General features: G+C 36.0%; 2 protein-coding genes across 5 annotated transcripts; both read right to left on the reverse strand.

Moving 5' to 3' along the window:
- Nucleotides 1-3,253: 3,253 nt before the first annotated feature.
- Nucleotides 3,254-15,308, reverse strand: LOC132143172 (CRACD-like protein). 2 transcript variants are annotated; one of them, XM_059553317.1, is made up of 12 exons: nt 15,293-15,308; nt 12,087-12,201; nt 8,706-8,770; nt 8,291-8,447; nt 8,092-8,221; nt 7,773-7,934; nt 7,403-7,471; nt 7,090-7,317; nt 5,609-6,800; nt 4,625-4,929; nt 3,616-3,697; nt 3,254-3,516 (listed from the first exon to the last, which is right to left on the reverse strand). In XM_059553317.1, the coding sequence occupies exons 3-12, from the start codon at nt 8,752-8,754 to the stop codon at nt 3,344-3,346; spliced, it is 2,547 nt and encodes an 848-aa protein (XP_059409300.1). In that variant the 5' UTR covers nt 8,755-8,770; nt 12,087-12,201; nt 15,293-15,308; the 3' UTR covers nt 3,254-3,343. The 2 variants fall into 2 exon arrangements, with proteins under 2 accessions (XP_059409300.1, XP_059409299.1); XM_059553316.1 differs by having other exon boundaries at nt 3,254-3,519.
- Nucleotides 15,309-15,769: 461 nt separating this feature from the next.
- On the reverse strand, nt 15,770-24,489 carry tsga10 (testis specific, 10). Of its 3 annotated transcripts, XM_059553318.1 has the most exons (19): nt 24,401-24,488; nt 23,717-23,775; nt 23,519-23,625; nt 23,276-23,431; nt 22,038-22,217; nt 21,729-21,806; nt 21,082-21,233; nt 20,873-20,988; nt 20,217-20,371; nt 20,043-20,098; nt 19,876-19,896; nt 18,976-19,144; nt 18,792-18,902; nt 18,513-18,698; nt 18,147-18,314; nt 16,777-16,979; nt 16,568-16,672; nt 16,226-16,408; nt 15,771-16,120 (listed from the first exon to the last, which is right to left on the reverse strand). In XM_059553318.1, exons 3-19 carry the CDS (start codon nt 23,597-23,599, stop codon nt 16,090-16,092), a joined length of 2,151 nt encoding a protein of 716 aa, XP_059409301.1. In that variant the 5' UTR covers nt 23,600-23,625; nt 23,717-23,775; nt 24,401-24,488; the 3' UTR covers nt 15,771-16,089. The 3 variants fall into 3 exon arrangements, with proteins under 3 accessions (XP_059409303.1, XP_059409301.1, XP_059409302.1); XM_059553320.1 differs by lacking the exon at nt 21,729-21,806 and having other exon boundaries at nt 15,770-16,120; nt 24,401-24,489; XM_059553319.1 differs by lacking the exon at nt 19,876-19,896 and having other exon boundaries at nt 15,772-16,120.
- Between the last annotated feature and the right edge of the window lie 466 nt (nt 24,490-24,955).

Genomic DNA, 24,955 nt, shown 5'->3' on the forward strand with positions numbered 1-24,955 from the left:
GCTGTCGATGCAATATTTCTCAAATTTATTTTAGCTGGATGTACAAAAATAACTAAAAATAGTGGTGAAATAAAAATTATATAGACACTATATAGACATATGCAGAGGCGTAGTTTGTCAAACCAAACTATGCCCTGGACATATAAAAAGTAATGAGTATAGCATAGAAAAAGTAATGAGTATATATAGCATATACAGGAAATATAAAAATAAAAACTAATTCACACTGTTAATAAAAACTGTAACTCAATTATACTAAAATAACTCTGGTCAGATATATTAGTACACATGCTTTTACAATTCTTTTGAGATGGGACAGTTGTTTTGGGTAGTGGCTAAGATGTTCAAAGTGGTTATTAGCGTGTTGCTATGTGTTGTATAGAAAATGAGTTTAAATCACTTAATTATTTAAATGCACAGAAAGATATCACACATGTGAAATGTGTAGAATTGACATTTCGGCCATGAAATGTCCCTAAACAACATTAAATGTGTCTGCTCCTTAACTAATATAAGCACTGCCTGATTTGCACTTAGTATGATATAAAGTTAAGACAAAGAAAGAAACAGAGATAAAAACAATAGGGTGGTGTTAAATCAGGACAGAGGCCTCGCCATTCCCTTCCAATGCTCAATTAACAGCCTCTGTCCGCTAGCTTCTTTTCCAAGTTGTGAATTATTTATCTTTGAATTGTTAATAAATTATAACAGAGGGCTCAGGGGACCCTGCCTGGTCAATTAGGCGATGAAGAGGGTGAGTCGGAGCAACGGGGGGTCGACGCATTATTAACATCAGCTCCATATCTCACTTTCTTCATCTTCATTATATCTCTCGCCATCAGACACAATAACCCCCCAATACAATGCCCGACTTCAAACAGCCTGACGTATCCACTCCTCATTTTCTACTCACCTTCTTCTTTTGCTCCCTTTTTGTGTATGCCTAATTTTTTTTTGTTATAATTTATTTTTATATTCTATATTTCTGCATCATTATTCTTTGCCAGGGTGGCTTCCTCTTCTGATGACAGCTACTTGAGAGATTTCTTTGGTGTTCTTCTGCTGAAATTCAAGGGATGGCTTAAATGGAATGAAAGTATGGATGATAAGTGGATGGATGGATGTGCATGTGCATTAGACACAATTATTAGATATTAGCATGATTGTATAGGCCTAATTCACTTTGTAAACAAGACAATCTTATCAGCAGCCATACATTGTGCTTATTTACCCAGGGTTGCCAACATAGGTTTGCCTGGCTGGAGTGAGATTTTGTCCTCTGAACATGTTACTGTTTTACAGTAACTCTCTCTTTTCTCTCTCTCTCTCTCTCTCTCTTGTAGAGCCTAAGTGTAAAGGACTCTTTATAAAGATCTTGTTGAAGTTACAGTACTTGCATAAAGTAAAATGTCTTGCATACATTTTATAATACATGAAAATGGGTTTTATATATGAAGAGTTCAGATGCAAAAGCCTCTAAGTGCCATCTGAAATTTTCATCTAAAATTAGGATTTTTATCAGGCTCCTATATTTATGTTCAGTTATTTTACTTTTAATAGCCTGGAAAAGGACCTGCATATTGCAATTTAAGTAAAATGACTCAACCTAAGCATAGGAGCTTGATAAAAATCCTAATTTTAAATGAAAAGTTCAGATGGCACTTAGAGGCTTTTGCATCTGAACTCTTCATATATATATATTCTCATATAACATATTGTGACCTGTCATCCGAATTTGAACGGAATTTGTGTCCTTGTGTGGTATCCCTTGTCAAGCCGTGTCCATTGAGCTCCCCTTTACAACTACTGTGGATTTGTTATACTGACACTCTTGTAGACCGTGTATGCATCCACCAGAGGGCAGTGCAAGCATCATGTTCTCATAGAGTAGGTTGAATTCTAATGGACAGCTTTCGACTAGCAGTGAATTACGTGTTAAATTTAAGTGCCATATTCTGGTTAAAGACGTATTGTCATGACCTCTGTTTCTGGCAAAATACTTTCTCTGTTCAGAAATCATGGTACTTGGTGTAAGGAAGTAAGGTTTTCAAACATTTGCTTTTAGATAAATTTGATTTAATGATTTGTGTACCATTCAATTATATCTCTAAGATGTGTTAATATCTTTTATCCTCCATCAAAATTTATTTTGGTAAATAATTTTCACTCATTTGTGTGAAAATTAGCATTTTTAATTAGGTAAAATGTATATATATATATATACACACACACACACTATACAGTACAGACCAAAAGTTTGGACACACCTTCTCATTCAAAGAGTTTTCTTTATTTTCATGACTATGAAAATTGTAGATTCACACTGAGGGCATCAAAACTATGAATTAACATGTGGAATTATATATGGAATTATATACATAACAAAAAAGTGTGAAACAACTGAAAATGTGTTATATTGTAGGTTCTTCAAAGTAGCCTGCTTTTGCTTTGATTACTGCTTTGCACACTCGTGGCATTCTCTTGATGAGCTTCAAGAGGTAGTCACCTGAAATGGTCTTCCAACAGTCTTGAAGGAGTTCCCCGAGAGATGCTTAGCACTTGTTGGCCCTTTTGCCTTCAGTCTGCGGTCCAGCTCACCCCTAAACCATCTCGATTGGGTTCAGGTCCGGTGACTGTGGAGGCCAGGTCATCACTCTCCTTCTTGCTCAAATAGCCCTTGATGCCTTCAGTGTGACTCTACAATTTTCATAGTCATGAAAATAAAGAAAACTCTTTGAATGAGAAGGTGTGTCCAAACTTTTGGTCTGTACTGTATATTAATAATAATTATAATGTAAATATATATATATATTCTATTTGTGTTTGCGAAATGGAATAATTGTGAGACATCTCGACAACTTGCTGAATATGCAATTCTGAAATAAAAATTAATTAATAATATGCTTACAAAAACAGGTGTATTTAGCTTGAAATGTGTTCGTGTAATATTGCATTTTGTTATGCCAGTATAATATATTATTATATAATGCAATGACTCGGCCCACACTATCCACTGTTTAACTTCATAATTTATTATCATTTAGACTTGGGAATAATCTGTTTTGATGTAACAACGCACTACAAAGATGATGATGAACTACATATATACAGTACATGTTCTTCTTTGATAAGGATTATGTATATAACAAGGCTTGATCGGTAACCATGTATCATATTACAAACATTTTTGTAAATCCAAGTAACATCTTTATAATGCAAATGAATTCTAATTTAAAAAAAAATCACTCTCACTCTCGATCAGTCATGTACAAACACACAGTATTACATTCATTCATTGTAACGTTAGATATTGCACCACTTCATCAGTTCATCACTGAATGTCTCAGCTTAATTCTAAAGTTTTGTCACTCCAGGCTAAAGACTTCCTCTTTGCGAGCTCCAACCAGGACGGCTGAGGTCCATCTGACCGTAGCTGCTGCTGATGAGAGATGTCTGTTGCTGATGGTGATGATGATGATGATGAGGTTGCTGGAGGCTCAGGTGTGAGAGTAAGTGCTACTATAGAAGAACATACACAACAATATTAATACCAAAATGGTACACTTTAAGACGCAAAACAAAAATGGACAAACACTTAAAAATGCATGTCAAAACCTTCAGTGTTGTTGTTAGGTGTTATGGGTCTTGCTGCTCTCTTTGTTGAGTCATCTTCTGATGTACTGTTCCTGCCTTTGTCCTGCAAAGAGTTAATCATTCATCCTTTATTATTTCTTGTTTTATTCTGGATGCATCTTAATGATTATTATATTATATGAAACATTACAAAGGAATGGTGTAATTCAATGTAATTACAATATAAATGGAAGTCTAAATAGATATATCTACGACAATTACATACTACGATTGAAGACATGTCCAGAAAAAAAATGGTCCAATGGTCTGTTTTTAATATGAAGGGATTTTCTATATTGATTTTTCATTGTTGTGCATTAGGGTTCAAGGAAATATCTGTAAACTTAACAGAAAATATCCTGGAAGGAAATTACCAGTGCCCTTTTAACTGTTTTTTTTCTTCTTCTTACAATGTTAATATATTGAATATTTTATTTAATATACACTGTAGAGTCATGGGCAAAATGATTATAACACTAGTATTTTCAGCAGCTAAATTTTGTTTTTAGTCAGTTATTTCTATCTTTTGCTATAGTGTGTCAGTAGGAAATATCAAATATACATTTCCAAGCATTCATTTTGCCATTAATAGTAATAATCCAGTGAGATTTTTGTTTACAACAGCCAGTGCTCCACACAGAGATCTGATCTGATCATCATCCAGTCTGTCCGGAATGACGTGAAGAAAAAAAAAAAAAACAGAGACAGAATAAATCCAGAGGAACTGTGGCAACGTCTCCGAGATGCTTCAAGAGACCTACCTGTTAAACGTTTCAGGCACTATTTTTCTGGATTATGTTTGGAAATGTAAACTGATATTTCCTACTGACACACTACAGAAAAAGATACAAAAACTATTTTTAGCTCCTGAAAATACTATGTTCTAATCATTTCGGCCCCCACTGTAGTTATGAAGTTCAGAAGGCAGTATTTTATTAGTGGTAGAGAATAAGCAATAAAAGAAAGGAGAGTGTGTTTTGTCCTCTGTTACCTGCCAGTCTTTTGTTCTGCCAGGTGCTGGTTTTGCTGGAAGTCTGGGTGAGGTCTGTAGGCAGGCTGCTTTCAGTGGATGAAGAGAGGTGCTCAGTAGCTGTGTTTTAGGCTGGAAGGCTGGTTTGGGAGGGTGTGCAGGAGAAGCTGTTGGAGATGTAGGGTGGAGTTGTGACTGATTTGTGGATAATCTGCCCGAGAATGGCTGGTAGGCTCTGGTCTTCTCTCTGGCCAGACTCATCCAGCCCGAATCAGACACAGCCTCTTGACTCGCTCCTGTTGAGTTTTGGATAGATGGTCTTCCGTCTGTAAAGCAGTAATACGTTTTATTAAAACATGCCAATCAACTCAGAAGAATCTTATGTTTCACTTGGGTTTTCATGTTATGTCTCTGAAATGATTGGTTTTGCATCATTCTTAGCAATAATTATGCTTTTGGACAGCAAATTCTGTTTACAGTTTCCTCTGACATGGCTGTGCTGTTATTTGAATGAGGTTTTTCCACTGCCGTTTATTGTTGCTGAATCAACAATTTCAAAGAAAACTACTGCTTGAATGGCGTGCATATAAACAAACAGTGACTGGCTGCTGTACATGTGCGTCAGACTCTTCCTGTTCAAGTCAGCCAATCTTTTTCAGCATATAGTCGAAACTCTGATCAAGCAACTTTTATACTAGAAGAAATACGAAAATTAGTCACATTTAAAGCTACTTAAAACTTTTTGTCATATTACATATAGTGGGAAACTGGAAAAATCTGAATGCTATTCATGTGAGAACATTTTTGAGGGCTTTTTTTTGGTAGAGTTATTTTACCATCATTGAGAAACTGTTATAGTTTTTAATTATTAATGTATTTTAATGTTTTTATTTGGCATTTTCTTTGCTTGCTTTTGTCTATTTTATGAGTAGTTCCTCGAGCTACAATTTCAAATGAACCAATTCAACACATATAGAACAAAAATGAGAAATGGTTTACACTCACAGTCTTGGGCGGCAAGCTGAAAGTCCAGGCTCTGTGAATCTAGTTTTTTGGGAACACTAGGTTTACTCTTGGAATTGCTGTCATGCAAATTCCCAAATGTTTCTGCTTTCCCAGCATGCTCTTCTGAGACTTCTGTCACCGTATTAGACTCTAAACTGTACCGTTTGGTTACATCCTTGATTTTGGAAACCTCCGAGCGATATTTTAGTGACATAGAGGTTGTGCGGAGCTGCACCCCAAAAGCAATCTTCCTGTCTTCAGGTTCCTCCAGTTTCTCTGTTTCCACATGTTCTGCAGCAGCGTCTGACTTCCTAAGATTAGTTCCTTTTGTTGGTTTGGACATAATAGCTGGTGGTACTTCTCTACAAAAACTACTTTTTCTCTCTTGAGTTTGATGGAGGAGATACTGAAGCTCTGTTGGTTTTGTTTCTCTCACTTCATCTTTCTGCGACTCTGGATTGGGTTTGACGACTTGGGTCTTGATTCCTGGAGAATCTTTCAAATGACCCTCATTCTGCTTTGTCTCACTGGTTGCTTTGGAGCGATACTTTGCAGATGCAATTAAAAACTGGACTGATCCAGTGTTAGGTGCAGTTTCTACTTCAGCTTCCCAAGGTTTCGTTGAGGCCTCCTCAGCTCCTTTTGGAGAGGGAGGGCTCCTTGTTTCCATTTTGTGCTTTTTTAAGCGAGGCAGAGGTAAAGGATGTGGTCTAAATGTTTCCTTTTTATCTGTGTCAGACGTCTGAATCTGGATATTATTTCTATCATGTGTCTGAATAGGTGAATGAGCTCTTAAAAACTCTATTTCTCTTGACGGTGCTGTAGATTCTGGAAGTCCTGAAGGCGACGGTGGACCTGAGGAGATCAAACTGAAGGACAAAGGCTGCAAATAAAGAGGATTTGAGATAACTTTCCCCTCAGTTTCAAGAAACTCTTCTGACCTTAGGATTTCAACACCGGGAGTTCTGTTAGCGTTCTCCTCTTGGTCCTGTGCTGACTTTTCCAGAGTTGTTTCTGTAGGTTCTGGAGTGGTGGGTTTCTGTGTTAGCTCCAAATTCAGAGATGAGTACAAGTAATGGTTTACTGTCTCAGTGGACATCATGGTTTCATCTTCTTCTTCTTCTTCTTCTTCAGACAGAACATTATCCAAATCACTGATGCTTTCTGAACAATGCCTGGGAGAAAGAGAAACCTGGGAAAGAGAGTTCAAATATGTTGTTTAAAACAAAAAAGTGGTAACACTTTATATTAAGGTCCAATTCTCACTTTCTCACATTCTCACATTAGATAATTAGAAAGTGAGCAATTCTAGTGTACACAGCATCATCAGTTACAATGAGAGTGATCTTATTTTTTTTCATTTACACATTCAGTGTAAATGTTGTGCCACATCATTACTTAATTTATCCTTTTTAAAATCTGAAATATACATACAGCTTCATGTGAAGGCAATATGCATTTTATAACCGTCATCATCTTACTGGTGGCACTCGTTTTCCTCTTGTACTGGCTCGTTGGTTCCTTGGTTTGACTGACATGCGGTGACGAGCAGCTGAGTTATCCAACCTGGGCATGAACCCTGCAGGGCTACTGAAGTCAGCTCCTGCAGTGGGCGTGGTCAAGGCTGAGGCGGGAGAGATGATTGGCTGAGGGGACTGATACTTGGAGACTGGGGATAGAGGTCTCAATGATGGCTGGAAAGGATCCCCCTGAATGAGACAATTATTGCTGTGTTGAATTTGCAAAGATTGTATTGAATGCTATGTGACAACTATTATTATACGTGAATATTACCTGCTCCTCTTCTTCGCTTCCTGTTCCTGCTAAGCTCAGAGAGCTCAGATGTTTCTGAGATCCAGGATACTGTAAGAAAAATAGCGTTCGGATTCCATTTATTTAAGATAATGTCACAGGTAAAGTACTAGATAGTCCAGGGATCCTCAAATCTTGCCCACAAGATCCACTTTCCTGCAGTGTTCAGCTCTGATCCTAATCAAACACACCTGAGCATGCTAATCCATGTCTTCAGGATAGTAAGACAATCACAGGTAGGTGAGTTTGATCAGGGTTGGAGCTAAACTCTGCAGTGCATTGCCCGGTCCTCCAGGGTAAGATTTGAAGAACCCTGATATAGTGTATGTACTACATCTCTGATTTCGTGTACCTTGTAAACTGCTCCATGCATGACTTGCCCATGGAAGGACATCTCAGGTGGGCTGCAAGGTAAACCATCGTCCTCTGAAGTGGTTCCTGAGTCCTCTATGCGTTTACCAGGAATCAGCATTGGAGGAGGACCTAGATGTAAGTTCTGCTGCTGTAGTTTCAACTGGCAAAACAAAATATAAACCACATGGAATTGAACAAACCCCTCAAATGAAAGTCTGCACTGACGGAGCAGGATTAGAGTAGCTCAAATAATCTGAAGCCTTTCGAACAAAAAGATTTGTCAGCTTTTGGTCTCTTCACAAAGAGCATTTCCTCACTTGTAAAGCCTTGATTTTGTCATGAACGTTTTCTTGTGAAAGAACCCGGGTTGGTTCTGTGGACAGGGTCTGGTCTGTAATGAAGATGCTGTCATGGGAAAGCGCCCTGGAGCTCAGACCCTGCGGGAACCTGCAGATTCCATAGGTTTGTTTTATTAGATGGCCTCATGGCTTATTACTTAAACTGATGCGAACTTACGTAAACTCGTCTTCAGAGTCGTAGCCTTCTCTTCTGCCCTCTGGAGCCATGATGTCACTGGCAGACTGGCTTTGCTTTATCAGCCCTTCGCTTTCCTTTTTCTTCAGTTTCCCAAAGAGACGTGTCTTCAGCTGCTTAAAACGTGACTTCTTCCTTCCTATCGAAGACACCGGAAATCAGCATGATTGGTTTGAATGGATTTTGAGAAATAGAGATTAATGAACAGGTCTGTTTGTGAAGTACACACAGATTTTGTTCTGTCTGATGTTATTTACCGCGTTTGTGTTACTTGTGAGTTATATTAATTATTCAATTAGTATAGGTATTTAACCACAGGAGTTAACAGAGTTTCAGACAGTTGCTTAATGTCATGTTTAAAAAACAGAATAGAATGTCCAATAGAATATTCACAAACCTGTGAGTTCCTCTCTATTTTTGTCCATTTCTCCAGAGCTGGATTCCATGTTTTTATCTGCTGATCTACAGTAGATAAGAAAATAACATATTATCATCAAAATAGACACTTAAAAAAAGAAAGAAAGAAAAAAAATTATAAATCTCATTGTGTGCAGACTAAACTAATGGCAATATAAACCACACTTCATCCAGAAGCTTTTGGGTGGAACAGTATCTGCTGAATGTCTTTGGTTTATAGCAGTACAGATCAGATGATCACAGTTAACAGATACACTCTGTTTGCACTTCAGTACATCATTTCCTGTGTTCAAAGGTGATAAACCCTGTTCTAAGCATTTGTTAGATTCTTCTGTGATGCCCTTATAAGGAAAGAATGTCCAGTTTAAGGAGACAAGAGCTGAATTCAGAAAAGAATCGTACAATACTACTCTTCAAATTAGTATGCTAGTTGTTATATATGCTAGTTATTTATACTGCCATTCAAAAGTTTGGGATCAGTAAGACTTCTACTTTAAAAAAAAAAAAATTAAGAATCCTCTTTTGCTCATCAAGGCTGCATTTATTTGATCAAACAGAAAAATATAATATTGATATAATATTGTGTATTATTTTAAATTTTAATATTTAATATACTTTAAAATTTAATTTATTCCTGCTCTGCAAAGCTGAATTTTCAGCATCATTACTCCAGTCTTCAGTGTCACATGATCCTTCAGAAATCAGTCTAATATGCTGATTTATTATCAATAAATACAAAGTTATAAAGAACAGCGTTTATTCAACACAGACATCTTTTGTTATTATATACACAACTGTTAGAAAATTTGGTGACAGGACTTCTTCCCATTCTTTTTTGAAAGAAATTAACACTTTTATTTAGCAAGTACTTAAAAAATGCTAAAAAGTGATAGTAAAGACTTATATTGTTAGAAAATGTTTAGATTTTGCATAAATGCTGTTCTTTATAACTTTTTATTCATCAAAGAATCTAAAAAAAAAGTATCACAGATTCCAAAACAATATCAGCATATTAGAATGATTGCTAAAGGATCGTGTGAATTACATCTTAAAGTATATTAAAAAAACGTTATTTTAAATTGCAATAATATTATATAATATATAATATATATAATAAAACAATAATATAAAAATATTATATAATACCCCACACAAAAAATACTATAGTGTTTTTGGACCATACTATAGTATTATACTATAAAGTGTATTATACTGTATATATTATAGTATTTACAACACTTTGTTAATGAATGCTACAGCATTACACAGTAGTATAATACAGCTGTATTAACTTAAGAGAAATGATAAACGGTAATAAATACGGTAGTATACTTGAGTTTTTACAATTGTAAACTGTAATGTATTGTAGTATAATATACCCTAAAGTTGTAGAAAACTTATTGGGTAAAGTTATTTGTTTATATTACTATAGTTGTTATGTTACCACAGCAACTATAGAATTACCACAACAAATGAATTAAAGTACTTTACTATAGTATAGGTCAAAAACACTACAGTATTTACTATAAATTACTATTGTATTTTTCATTCTTTAAAAAAAAAAAAACAGCAGAGTATAGCCTAGTGTATAGCCTAGTTTTAAATGTATACTACTGGTATTGTGTGCTACTACTACGTCACATTACCAAAACTATTGCTTAGAAGACTGATGACGTACAGTAGATGAAAAGAGAGAGTCATGTGCTGATCTCTTTTCTATTACACTGGCAAACATGAAGACGCACAGCATCTGCTTTCATCCAGTTGGGCTTGTTCTTGCAAAGCACAGATTGTGCAAACGTCTCCTGTGTCTTTTTATTAGCTTTGTGTTGCAATATAATCAGTGGCTCTTGTAATACAAATAACTTCTAAAAGCAGAGAATAGGTAGTTCACTTGGGCACCAGTTGCCTAGAGATGCACAAGTGTGACGCGATTGTTAGTGAATATTAGATTGCGTCTACCTGCAGCCAGGGAAACCGAGCTCTGGTCCAAGCTCTTAGAATTCATTAACCACACACACATGCCCTCAGTTCTCAGATTTATTCTTCAGAGTGTTTGTAAAACAGCAACATTGACATTTACTGTGCATGAAACTCCCAGTATCTCATCCACAGATTAGACCAATAAACTAAACCATGCTAGCTACGTACTGTAGCTCTGTGTGTTCGCTAGCATTGCTATGCAGAAGTTAAGTCATTTTCAGTGGTTTTAACACATTGCTAAAGTGCTCATGGTTAGTTACTATGGGTGTGTGCTATTACGCCAAATTTGAATATCATTTAATACCCTAATCCCAAGGAGGAGGAATAATAATAGTGATGCTAACAATGCTAATAAAAACAAACATCAGTTTGTTGTTTTTTCATGGCTGTAACTTTATCCTATTGTGTCCCCCGATGTGCGTGTGTCTAAAACCGTAAAATGAGGTGATTTTATAAAAAACCTAAGCAATCAATACCAACAATGTTTTTATGTACATGACCGTGCATGACATGATCATTAGCATACGCACACACACCTGCTATTACTGTCCTCATCTCTTAACCAAACAATCTAATGACAGAAATACCAATAACCCCTGTTGGTCTTGCGGTCTAATATCATAGTCATAAAGCCATGTGGCTCTGAGCGTGCAGAGGATGACAAAAGTGCTGTACCTTCATGTTACGCACTAGTGGTCAGGACTAGAATCAGCACAATGCTAGACAATAGACTCTTATTTAACCAAAAGATCAATATTATGTAATAGTAGAGGAAGGCTAGGGCATCAAGGGCATCAAGGTTTCTTCCTGCAGGTCATATTTATAAACATCAATGTGTTTTGCATAATTAGAGCAAAAAATATGGATGTATTGGCTGCAGTAATACTTCACAGTATTACAGTTGTTACTGGTTATATATGTATATGTGTGTGTGTGTGTGTGTGTGTGTGTGTGTGTGTGTGTGTGTGTGTGTGTGTGTGTGTGTGTGTGTGTGTAGTGCAGTTGTGTATATACTGGACTGTATATAAATGCCTCTATATTGCATTTCTCCAATTTTTACCATTTTAAATATGATATGAATGATTTTACATCTGTACAATTTATTAAAAATTTGAATATATAATATAATTATAATCATATAATATAATATATTCTAATTATATTATAATATGATAATTTAAGTTAAAAAGTTTATTTGAAAAATTCATTTTTTTTTTTTTAAGAATATGTCCAAATGCCATAATCTTTCATTTCAAATTTCTCAGAATTCTAAAACCTTTCAATCCAATTTTGGATTCACACTTTATTACTAAGGAAATACATTCCTGATTTGGTTGTAAAATGAACAAAAACATTAAATAGAAACTTCTCAACTTACCAGAAGCTTTAATTTGATGCAGAATGATTTTCCTCGTCTGAGAGTTTCCTTTTTTTTTTCTTTGGCTTTTTTTTGTGGTGGTCTCCAGTCCTTGATAGTTTTAGATTACTGCCATCTGTAAATGACGTTCAAGAGGGGATTACAGAATGGCAGAAAGAGAGAGAGAGAGAGAAAGAGTAGGAACGAACAGTTTGATAGTAACAGGATGTGAGGGCATTAAATTAAATGTTGTATAACTGACTGGGATCTTTTCTTTCGTTACTTAAGGTATGGTGATTTATTTATTTTTCATTTTTGGAGCTTGACAACAATCCATTCCCATTCACTTTCAATGTACTGCTAAATGTACCCTTTAGCTTTCCACAGGAGAACCCATAAAGGTTTGGACTGACACAAGTGTGAGTAAATGATGACAGAATTGTAATTTTTAGGTGAACTATTCCTTTAAATTATTTTCTGTCTTTTGCATACACCTTCCTGACCTGACTCAATGAAAGTCCCTCTAAAACCCCAACGATCTGTAGTAAAAGCTCTTACTAAAGCAACTTTTTCCTTTGTAGGAGTTAATAATTACTGTAGGCAGGTGGATTTTCACCTAAATATTAAAGTGATCATCGGCTTTAATAATTGCCATGAAAAAAGGGCATTTTCTGAAATAAGAAATGATCTGAACACCCTATTGTAGTTAGAGCATTCATGGTGGTTTAGAATTTGAATAGGTTGAATTGAAACTAGGCCATGGCTTTTTACCAAGCTACAAATGCCTCCTAGAAACAAAAACCTGAATCTTAAACCATTTCACTATTGCACTGGTAAATACATTTTGTCCACAGTCTGTACTGTATGCTTATGTTAAAATATGTATTATGTATATACTGTTTACAGTAAATATATACTATATTCTGTACAAATTATATTGCAGTGATATTTTAAGATAACACATTGTGTTCTAATGTCACTTTGTCACTGCAATGTTTCAAGATTCTAACTCACTTTGACACTTGTGCCTATGATGTTTTTAGAATAAAATGTAAAAAATCTGAAATGGTCTCCTGGCTTGTCAGATAATAATTCACCGAAGCATCCTTGGGATGCAGTTAAACATTCACTTTCAACTACAGATCTCCAGTGAATAGGATGATGTTGTGTGGACTGCTGTTCAGACTATTGGCATGTCATATTAAAAAGCTGGCATCAATTTTCTTCTCAGTCCGGATGCATGCCAACAAACAATGACATCCCACCCCCTCTCTTAATTTGGCCAAGGTACATTTGATTAAAAATGTAATTTAGTTCATTAGCTGTTGTCCTGTTCCAGTATTGTCAGTGAAAACTGCTGTTTATTTTGTATTTGCATATCTCAGTGGCCCAGAGTGCAATAAAACAGACTGATTTAAAATCTAAGCAAAATGCAGAGATGTGTGTATAAGTCCCAACACAGTCTCAACACATTTATATTGAGTTTCATGCATGCTTTTGAATGCGTTTGGAATGATCATGAATATCCTAGTCATAAATTGTAAATGAATGGGCTCTCAAGTTGTATTTCTGACTGGGAAACTGGGAAAAAGAGTATTTAAGTTTCCCAGAAGACCTTTCCAAAAAATAAGCTCTGAATCAGAAGCTTACACAACTTGCGAATGTCAAGAAGTTTTAATCGACCTTACCGTCTGCTCCTAAAGACCCTACATTAATCCAAGACAACATTATGTAGCTGGCAACTATTTGTCTTGGCCTAATGTAAGCCAACACCCTGAAACTGCTCCAGTAATGCCATCTCTCTCACTCCGGCGCACTTTCCCTGGCTTCCTTCTTTTAGACTCTACCTTCTCTTTTCTTCAGGTATGAATGCGTCAATTCAAGTACCATGTTACCCAGATGAAATGCAATCTGTCCATCTTTGTACACTGTACAGCCTGTGCTACATTCAGTTCATTCACTAAAATTGTTTTCTATGAGACATATAATAGCATAACCAGTTAACAAAAGTATGTTTTGATAATGATCCCATTAAGTATTTCTGAATGTTAAAAACAACCCTTTTAAAAACATGTTTTTGGGTTATGCAAACATTAGTGACAATGTTAAGGAAATGTTCAATTTTATAATTATGCAAACATTATGGGAACATTACTTTTGAATGTTTTCTGAATGTTCTGAAACAAGTGCCCTGCATCTGTTTTTGCTAATGATGTTATGAAAGTGAAAAGGTCCATAAACAATGCATGCATAAACAGATTTTTTTTTATTAAAATACTTTTTTGTGCTAATGTTTTGAGAATATTTTAAAGAGACAATTCTGAACAAATGTTACATGAAGAATGTTACTTTGCCAAAGTTCTGGGAATTTTCCCGTTAGCTGGCAGCCTATAAAAGATAAATATAACATAGGGCACTAATTATAGAACAAAATAGTGTGTTTTAGGTCTGGAATGGCATTGCGGCATGATGCAAACAGTGAAACTTCCCATTGCTGTTACTCTATATCAGTACTTTTTAAACTCTTATACTAAGATTTATTCACTCACTTTAATCCCTGAAGTTTCATATGACTCTATTTCCTTTAATGACAGTTTGTTCTACAAACATTAACTTCTCAACAAGAGAGAGTGACTAATCTGCTTGAACATTAACTGTGTTTTGAAGATTCCCGACCCCTCCTAAGCACTGCTTTCATCTTAAACGAACTGACCTTTGGGTTACATTCATTTTAATGTGAGCTAGACACAGACTTCCCTTCCTAGAAAACATCCCACACCTGTTTTAACACAAATGCAGGAGATCAGACACAACATGATGCATTGATAAACAGACTTACCAAAGGAATTATACTGTATGTAGTCTACAAACGTCTTAAATAAAAAATTAATAGGCCTATCTGCTGACATATATTGCTATAAAGTTCATTAAAGTAACGCTGCAGTAACCATGTGTCTTATAATCATCTACTACCTAAAGCACACTACCATAACAAGTGCATGACATCATAAGTAACAGTGAACATGCGTCTGATGCACAACGAGTTCTTCATTCGAAATCTCTATTTTACAAAGGCTTGAAATTAGCGGAGGAACTATTAAAATCGGTATAAAAATAAAATTGCTTTGAAAGTTGTTTTTAAAATAAATTTGGCTCTTGTCGTAATACGAGATATATAGATTGGACAATAAAAAGATAATTAGAAAAGCATCATATTGTTGTCTTACCTCTGCGAAATGAAGAACCCTGCGCTTAGATCATCAACAGAAAGCGCGCAGCTCGGAGACCCAACGACACTAGTGAGCGCACGTGACTGGCCACACCTACGTGATGACGACATAAGCATGACGTGCTGAGGCGTACAGGTGCGCTTCTTCTAATGAGCATTACACTAGTTTCCTTTTCTGCTTGTCATTTATTTTTGTTTTTCAATTTGCTGGAGCGATTATAAAGAGAAAGATCACCATGCCCATTATCCTAGCGAAACAAGCAAACTGAAAAACAAATAAAACAAAACAGATCACAAGGATAAACAAAAACAAAAAATCTAAACACAAAAAGGAAATTGATTCTAAGATTTCAATCACCAAATAAATTAAATTAATAAATAAGATGTTTAGCAGTTACATAAAGAAAAACACATCTCAACACAGAAACATGGAGATGTTTATTTAAGAGGACTGGCAATGTGTGGTAAAAAAATAAACAAAATAACCTACACTTTACATTAATAAAAAATCTATTAAAATTAATCAAGCAGTAGTCAAATATTTGTAGAAATAAAAAGCTATTTTTATGAAACCCCTCCAAAACTATTTCCAATTTTACTGTGTGCGTCGATGTCAAACAATTTCAGCAAAACAATCAAAATCACAGTAAACATCTGATTTATTGAAATGCACAACCAATGCACGGCAAATCTTATAAGATCTTATACGAGTCTTCAAGAATCAAAGATAAAAGCAGATCAAATTGATGAATGACTCCAGCCAAAATATGGATGCATTTGAATATTAAGATCTTCTCAGTCATAAAGGTCCCTGAAAGTCAGACTCCTGTTAAAAATAAACAGATAAAAATATTACAAATTAACGAACAAATTGAATAAAACAAGCAGCATTACTGCTTATTTAAATCTAGAATCGGCCACTGGCGAGCACCTGTCAGGGTAATGTGACACAAGCGGTGGGTCAGGTGTGCTGTGATGAGCGCGTTCTGGAGACCATGATCTGTGAGGACTCAGAGAGCGATGACGGGAAGTGGATGAGGAGCGCATAGTGGAGGAGAGGACGGGAGAAATAGCTGAGAGCCCTTGCCTGCGCAGCTCCTGTACTGCACGCTCCCTGATAAACACAAACAGGACATTCAAATCCTTAGTCTTTATAGTTCAAACCACATAGAAACAAATATAGTAAATGCTGGAAGTGGAACAACATGAGGATGAGTAAGTGACAGATTTTGTTATTTTTGGCTGAACCATCCCTTTAAGGTTTGCATCTCACCTTTCAAAGCGCTCAGTGGCCAGGTGTCTCTTGGTCATCTCAAGATCTGCCTCCAGCTGGGTTGATCGTGTTCTCAGCTGAGCCATTTCCCTACTCTGAGAACTCCTAGAGACAGGGAAGAAGACAGTAAGTGGAAGACGAAGACAAAGAGAAAGACAAAACATCTGCTGTGCTCTATGAAATGTCATATGTGTTTGTGCTAAACTCACACTTTGCTGTCAGCCATGCTGAGTTTGTCCTTGAGAATTTGTATTTCGGTCTGTCTTTCCTGAGAGGTGAGCTGCCTGTGTAACTCCTTTTCTCGTGAAGACACCAGCAAGCTCTCTAAAGTCTGAACAGACAGATGTTCACCGCTCAGCTGCTTCTGTAACAGCTCAATCTCAGAGCGGCATGATTCCAGCTCACACTGCACCTGTATGTACAGTATAAGCACAGAGACATTTGTGTCAGTCATTCATTTACATTTCAGTTTAGTTTGACACTTCCAGAAATTGCATGTGCAAAAGATCCAGTAGCCTAATGAATAAGGCATCAGCCTCCAGAGCTGGAGACTGTGGGTTCAAGTCCCACCCGAGTCATTTTAGCAGTTCTGCACAAATTGTACAGTGACTTGTTTAAAATAAATGCTTTGTGTTACTACAAAAAAACAGAATTCAATTAAGAGCAAACATAAAACATGGTAGAGGCCTAAAAGTTAAAGCTGGGGATTGTGGGTTCAAGTCCCACCTGGGCTGTATGAGCAATGTAGCACTGTTTCCATGGATTTTTTTTTTTTTAAGATCTAATGTGCATAATTTTTCTACAAAAGCCAAACTTAATTAATAGTATAAGCCTCCAGAGGTGGAAAGTGTGGGTTTGAGTCCCATCTGCGATGTGTTTGTAGTGCTGCAAAAATGTGTATATGCAAAAACTTATGTGAAAAACTCAATTAAGTGTTACCATAAAACCTGGAAGAGCCCTAATGGCATGAATTGAATTTTGAGTCATGTGCTAAAGTGCTAAACAAATTCTATGAAAAAAAAAATTTCTAGAAAAAAAAAAACCTGCAAAAGACCCCGTGACCGAGAATAGAAATTCTACAGCAATATGCTAACAAAAAAACTTTGTGTTTCAACAAAAAGCAAAACACAATCGATTTTAAATATCATACAAGCCAGAGGCCCAATGGCTTAATGGAAAAAGCGGAGCTCCAAAGCTTGGGATTGTGGGTTCAAGCTTCACCTAGATTGTCTTTGAAATGCTGCACAAATTCAAAAAATGTACTAAAAACCAAAACCCAATTAATAGTGAATACAACCTGAGTAATATGCCCAGTGACTAAATAGATGCTGCCTTTAGAGCTGGGGTAGGTTTACGTCTTGCCTTGGTTATGTTTGCCTTTGTGGTAATTTGTCTTTAAAATTTTAAATAATGCCTTGTCTTTCTACAAAAAAACAAAAAAACTTTCAGTCTATAGCGCTGAATAATGTCTGTTTTAATCCTGCACAATGTGTGTTTTCATCCCTACAGTTGTTGCCCAGGCATCAGGTAGGTAATATACAAAAATATATACTTATTATAAACCACTTTAAGCACTCACAGCTTCTTTGCTGACATCCAGTTTGACACAGAGCTCCCGTGTTTTTTCCAGGTCAGTCTGCACCTGTGTGCGCTCAGTCTGGGCCTGACGCAGATCTTCCTCCATGCGAATCATCTTTCTGTTCAGCAGAGACAGTTGACTAGTACAACTCCGCTCTGCACTCAGTGCCTGGACACAGCAAAAAAGCACAATTTATGAGAGACTTAGTTAACTAAAGCCAGTGCACACTACCAGTCTGATGAACATTAGCGATGGGCACACTCTGTGGGTTTGCTACAATATGAGGCTTCGGTCTTGTAGTTAGCATTTGGGTTGCATTGAGAATCTTCTGCATATTAACCAACACAGACATGATGGCCAAGTGACCTGTTGCAGGCTGCTCTCCAGGCTGTCTGCTCTTTCTTTGAGTCGAAGTATCTCTAAGTTAGAGTTGTGAAGCTCAAGACGGTGTTGGATGACTGTGGTTTCAGCATGTGTGGCCTGTTCCTCCCAGCTTTCCATCTGAAGAGACGCTTTCCTTTGAGACTCTTGCAGTTCTCTGCACTCACGCTCCTAAAGAGCAACAAACAAGATCAATCAAGAACACTCTGCACAGGACATGCTTGTTGCCTGTTTTAACACCCTTCTTAGTTTAAATGACTCCACCTTAGCAGACAACAGATCTTCAGTGCGTGAGATGTCAGCAATGTGAACTTGTACTTTTTTCTGCAAGTCTTCTATTTCCTCATTAGCTTCATCCAGCTTGAGCTGTAGAGTCTGAAAGGAAAGTCGGAGGTCTTGTTAAATTATTTATTGCAATGAATTTGCATAAAACAGTTTGCTACAGTACCTGAATTTCCAGACGTGCTTTGTCAAGATCGTCCCTCAGCTGACCGTTCTCTTGTAATGTGGCGTCTTTGAATTTCATCACTGTGCCCATCTCACTTTCAGAGTCAGACAGCTTCCTCTTCAGAACATCCAGCTCTCTTTCTCTGCCAGATATGGTCTCCCTCAGAGTTCTGCGGACAGAAAGTCACGTCATCAGCACCACTCATTTTCATAGTCATTCATAAATCATTTGAGGAAATGCAGCATGTTACATTTTAGTATGTAAGAGCCTTATTGCATACTCATACACTCACGCAGTCAAAACTACAAATGCACAGAGGAAACTACACTACCATTCAAAAGTAATTAATTAAATGATTATGATTTTTATTTAACAAGGATGCATTAAATTGATCAGAAGTGACAGTAAAGACATGTATAATGTTACAAAATATTTATTTTTTCTAAATAAATACTATTCTTTTGAACATCTACTCAAAGAATCCTGAAAAATGTATCATGTTTCCACAAAAATATTAAGCAGCACAACTGTTTTCAGCAGAAATGTTTCTTGAGCAGCAAATCGGCATATTAGAATGATTTCCGAAGGATCATGTGACACTGAAGACTGGAGGAATGATGCTGGAAATTCAGTCTTGCCATCGCAGGAATACATTACATTACAAACAGTATTAAATAGAAAAGCTATTTGAAATTGTATTAATATTTCACAATAAAACTAATTAAATAAATGCAGGCTTGGTAAGCATAAGAGACATAAGTTGACCCCAAACATGTGAATGTTCACGTATATAAAAGAGAAATGCACTACAAATAATAACCATGAGCTAGAGTCAAGAACAATTATGACTAAATACTATAGTCTAATTATGACACATCAACATTAGCATGATTCTTATACCTGGATGGAGAACACAACACACTGTGTAAGGAAAAGAAAATAATACAATCAATTGTATTTTATAGAGAACTTTGGTAAAGTTTCTTTTAAAGAATTGTTCACCACACTCTTTAAATTCACTTCACAAGACTGTCAGTTAATCTGTTAAAAATGAATAGAGAACTTACATTAGAGTTGTCTCAAGATCCTCGGTTCTCAGTTTTAAGCTCCTAATGGTTTTCTCCTTATAAAAAAGAAAGAAAAAAAAACACACATCACCAAGTGTACTAACTTGAAAGCATGCAAATCTAATATACAAAGAAAATAGGTGTTTTAGTGTGTAAATGTACTGTAGGTAGTACCTTCTCATCTAGCTGGTCATTTGCTGTGCTCAGCAGATCTGCCTTTCTCTCCAGTTGTTCCTGCAGCGAGACTCTGTGATGGTCCAGCTCTGAGACTGTACACCGCAGCGTGTTCACTTCCTCTTGCATAGCAGTCACACGCTTCAGGAGAGAGTCTGAAACACACAAAGGGAAACTGATACACAAATATTTTTTAAACACTAAAACTATAGCAGCTGTCCAACGGATTCAACACATTTATCAAAACATGACACACTATCATTCGAATGTTTGGGGTCAGATTTCATAATGCTATTGAAAGAAGTCTCTTATACTCAATAAGACTGCATTTATTTGATCGAATATCTTTCAGCAGCCATTCCTACAGTCTTCAGTGTCACACAATCCTTCAGAAATCATTCTAATATGCCGATTTGCTGCTCAAGAAACATTTCTTTTAAGACTGAATGTTTAAAAGAACAGCATTTCTTCACTTCGTCACTTTTGATCAATTTAATGCATCCTTGATGAATAAATGCATTCACTTTTCTACAAAAATCTTAAGACTGGTATTGTATATTTTTGATCTTCCTATAGCTTTGCATAATTTCTCCTGAGACTTCTGCTGATTAATAAATGAAACAGATTAAATATCAGTATTATCTAGTTTTTCTTACCATTCTTCTCATCCAGCATTTTATTTCTCTCCTGAGTGTTTTGTAGCTCTCCAATCCTGCTGGTTAGTCTTCGCTGATTCTCACTCAGAGAGATTTCCAACTGATTATTTGCCAGTCTGATATGTACATACACAAAACAAAAAGATATTTCTAATAAAATTATCAAAAGCCTATTTTTAGCATTGAAATATGAATGCATCCTGGTGTACCTGAGGCTGCTGCACTCATTTCTGAGCCGGCTGAGCTCTTCCTCACTGGAACTGAGTTTTCGCCCAAGTACTTGAACTTCCTCGTCCAGAGCCATCATGGTCTCCCTCATTTGAGCGTGCCTGCTTCTCTGTTCCCCTCGCTCCTGCTCCAGCTGGGACACACACAAAACTATGACACTAGTCCATAACAATAACTGTGCATAAAAATAACCACAGTTTATAGTATAGTATAGTATGATACAATATAGCATTGTGCAGTATGTTATAGTAAGGTATTGTTTGACATGATTTACTGTAGGATAGCCCTGAAAAAATGGTATTACTCAGAGGTTGAGAACATAATACACTTAAGTTTCAACACACGTATCCATTTTTGACTCTTGAAATGCATTTTAAATAAAGAAATAAAAATGGAACAAAATTCTATCTAAAAGTTCAGTAACTGTTCTATTTCAAAAAATGAGTTTTCAGACTTTTTTTTTTTTTTAATCTCCATTCATTCTCAATTTAATGTTATTGTTCCCTAAAAGCAATAATGGAGATCTCATTTGTGATTTAGCTTTCCTGTGGACTTTAGTAAGCATGTTATGTTCAGTCTGCAGCTGTCGTCACTTTTCCATGGCAGTCCATAAATACAGAGCTCTTACTGTGAGTACAGCAGCCTGCAGGTCCTCCACCCTCTGCTCCAGGTGAGCTCTCTCGCTGATGGCTGTCTCCTGAGAGATCTGAGGGGACGTGCAGTTCAAAGGGAACACATGCACACATACACTCAGCAGGCTAAAAAAAGCACACCTATCTCCTGGTATTATCACTCTGCTCCCCCGGTGAGATGACTCAAATTATTACTGTACTCTAGTGTGTAAGTGATTTTCCTTTTGTACTCCTAAATAACATGTTCATAAGATGGATACAAGCAGACACAATGCACACACACGTTCAGCTAGTGTTTCTCGTACCTTGAGTCTCTCTCTCAGGCTGTCTCTCTCTGTGGTCATGCGATGGAGGTTTGCTGTGGCCTCGTCTCGCTCGGCCTCCACTCGTTTCAGGATGCTCTGAGCGGTCACACTGCTCTTGGGCCCTCTTGCTGACTTAGACATCATGACCTCCCTTCGTAGAGCTGCTATCTCTTCTTGAGCCTGCAGGGGGAGTCAAAGCACATCTGAGGCTACATTGTTTAGAGAAATACTGGCAATATATTGTCAGTGCTTTTCTTCTGTGTAATAAAAATATTAAAAATAAAGTGTTAAAATATGTTGTGTTTCCAAAATTAAATAATGTATATAAATTATATATAAAATATCCAAATACATAATAATTTGTTGATGCAAATGTGATGCATGTATTAAATAAATGCTAATATATTAAATTAATATTGTTTTATTAATTTAATATTTTCATTTATATTAAATCAAATCATTGTTTTACTGTGCACTGTTATTGTCATGGAGCCAAAATAATTTAGTCAAATATTATCTGGCAAATAATACTAGTAATAAATATATAGGCTATATTTGCATTTACATTTAGTCATTTAGCATTGTGGAAAATGGAAGCAATCAATTAAAATATATATATTTTATTAATCTATATTTTTAACTATTTTTATATTATTTATATACAATTAAATAATTGTTTTTACTGCATACTGTTACTGTAATTAATAAAACATTATTCAATTAAATTAAATAATACTAATAAAATATATAAATATAATAATTTGACCAAAAGGATGCTAAATTTGATGCAAAACAAATATTATGTTGAATACATTGTTGGTTTTCCTAATTTAATATTTTATTTAATATAAAATATAATAATTGTTTTTACTGTATTTTGTTATTGTAGTGAAGCCAAAACAAATGCTACAAATGTTATCTGGCAAATAATACTACTAATATTTATATTATGTATTAATATAAAATATATACATATACTTTTTTGATCAAAATCAAACAACTTAATTGATCAAAACAAATTTAATGCGTTGTTAAAAAATTTATTGCGTTAAATTATAATATTTTAATCATTAAAGAATATTTTTTTTATTGTCTGTACCTAAGTAACTAGAAACTGCAGGTTAAATATCAGTCATACTCAGGCAGTCAGTACTCAGAATTAACCATGTGGATTCTTTGCTTTATTCTATGTGTGTCATGCCAAAATGAAGAATTCTGGGAGCTTTGGCGCTGTCTACCTGCTGGTAGTGCATTCTGGTCTTGTCTCGTTCAGCTGTGAGCACTTTAACATTGGCCTGGATCTCTGAGAGGTGCCGCTCGTGTTTCTCCAACATGTTTCGTAGTTCATCTCTTTCTCGTAGCACCCTCATTAGCTCTGAATCGTACGTGCCACCCTTTAAAAAGAGAGACATAAAAAAGCATTAGCAGAATGAAAAGAAACTACTCTCGCTGATATGACTGCAACGATGGCTTAGCTGTACTTTAACAGGTGAGTGTCTGGTGGGACTGCGCTGGGTAGACGCCCCCTTGACGGGGCTGGTAGAGCGACAAGCCCTCAGCATGCTTCTCAGTGCCTCGGCCTCATCAGCTGGATCACAACATTGAGAAATAGAGAAATCATCTAAAACTCATTATTGGAGACTAAAACATTATTGTTGCATATCTGGCCTGCAACTCACCTAAACCTGTTCACAAAGTGCAGGCTTTCCGATCCCGTTTTGACGGTTTCTGTCGCCACCTTTTGGATCCACTGTGTTACTACAATATGATCAAATTAAAACTTCAAAGGAAATCTTTGGAGCATCCTGTGCTCAGCTGACTGAGGTCAAATGTTTTCACAGTCATTAGTTTGTGCTCTAGTTTGAAATGTAAAAGTATATGTATGAAAACATTTATTTTGTAAAGTCACTTAATTCACAACAAGAAACAGCATTTTGATGGGTATTGAGAGCTATAAATTTCAATAAAACAATATTGTCGACCCACTAAAAACAAGTTTTCTAAAACAAAATGTATAAAAATAAACCACAACGCCGACAGTTTGTCATGGCAACCGAGTAACTACGTTTTCAGGTCACTAAAAATGCTTCCCGCGCAACAATTATAACGTTATTTTGTAATTGTAACGTTTACATTATATTGTATTTTAACATTTAACGATAACTGATAATTGTTACAAGCCACAACATACACTGAAAGTGCTGTGTTTTGCTCTGACACCAGTATATTTGTATTCAGCTGGCACATAAAATCATTTACACGGAATAACTCTAAATTTAAACCACGCATTGATAAAAGCTGCAAATACATTCTGCTTTCATGAAAGACAACGCAGGAGACAAAGCACGGTTAGCTTGTGTTACCTCTTATAGTGGTTCTGGCGAATGAAAACGAGTGTGTTGAAGTAAATCTCAACACGTTAAAGCTCTTTACCCCGGAGCAGGGGTAAACATCAACATTGACCAATCACCACACAGCATTGAACTGTCAATCAAGATAGTCAAAGAGGCGGCGGCCAATCAGAGCTCAATCTCATCCGTTTGCGTCCGTTGCCTTGACTACAAGTTGTGAACGCTCACGTTTTCAGATGAGTTTTCAAACCATACATGAAAGGAAATCTTATTTTTTGAGCTTTCAGATGTATGAATGTATACATTTTCAAATAATTGATCTTTATGACTGATTTGTGGTCCGGGGTCAAATATTGTGGGAAAAATAAAAATATAATTATGTATGGAAAAAACACATAGTAAATATTTTAAACTATACATTATTTATTAGTCTTCTGTTAATTGTGTTCAAATATAAATTATAAAATGTACACTGTAAAAACGATTTTATTATTATTTTATTTTTTATGGCGTAAATAACAACTATTGGAGTACGTTTTCCTAAAAAAAAACAATAGTTCAGTTCTT

This window comes from Carassius carassius, chromosome 7, assembly GCF_963082965.1.
Source record: "Carassius carassius chromosome 7, fCarCar2.1, whole genome shotgun sequence".
Lineage (NCBI taxonomy): Eukaryota > Metazoa > Chordata > Actinopteri > Cypriniformes > Cyprinidae > Carassius > Carassius carassius.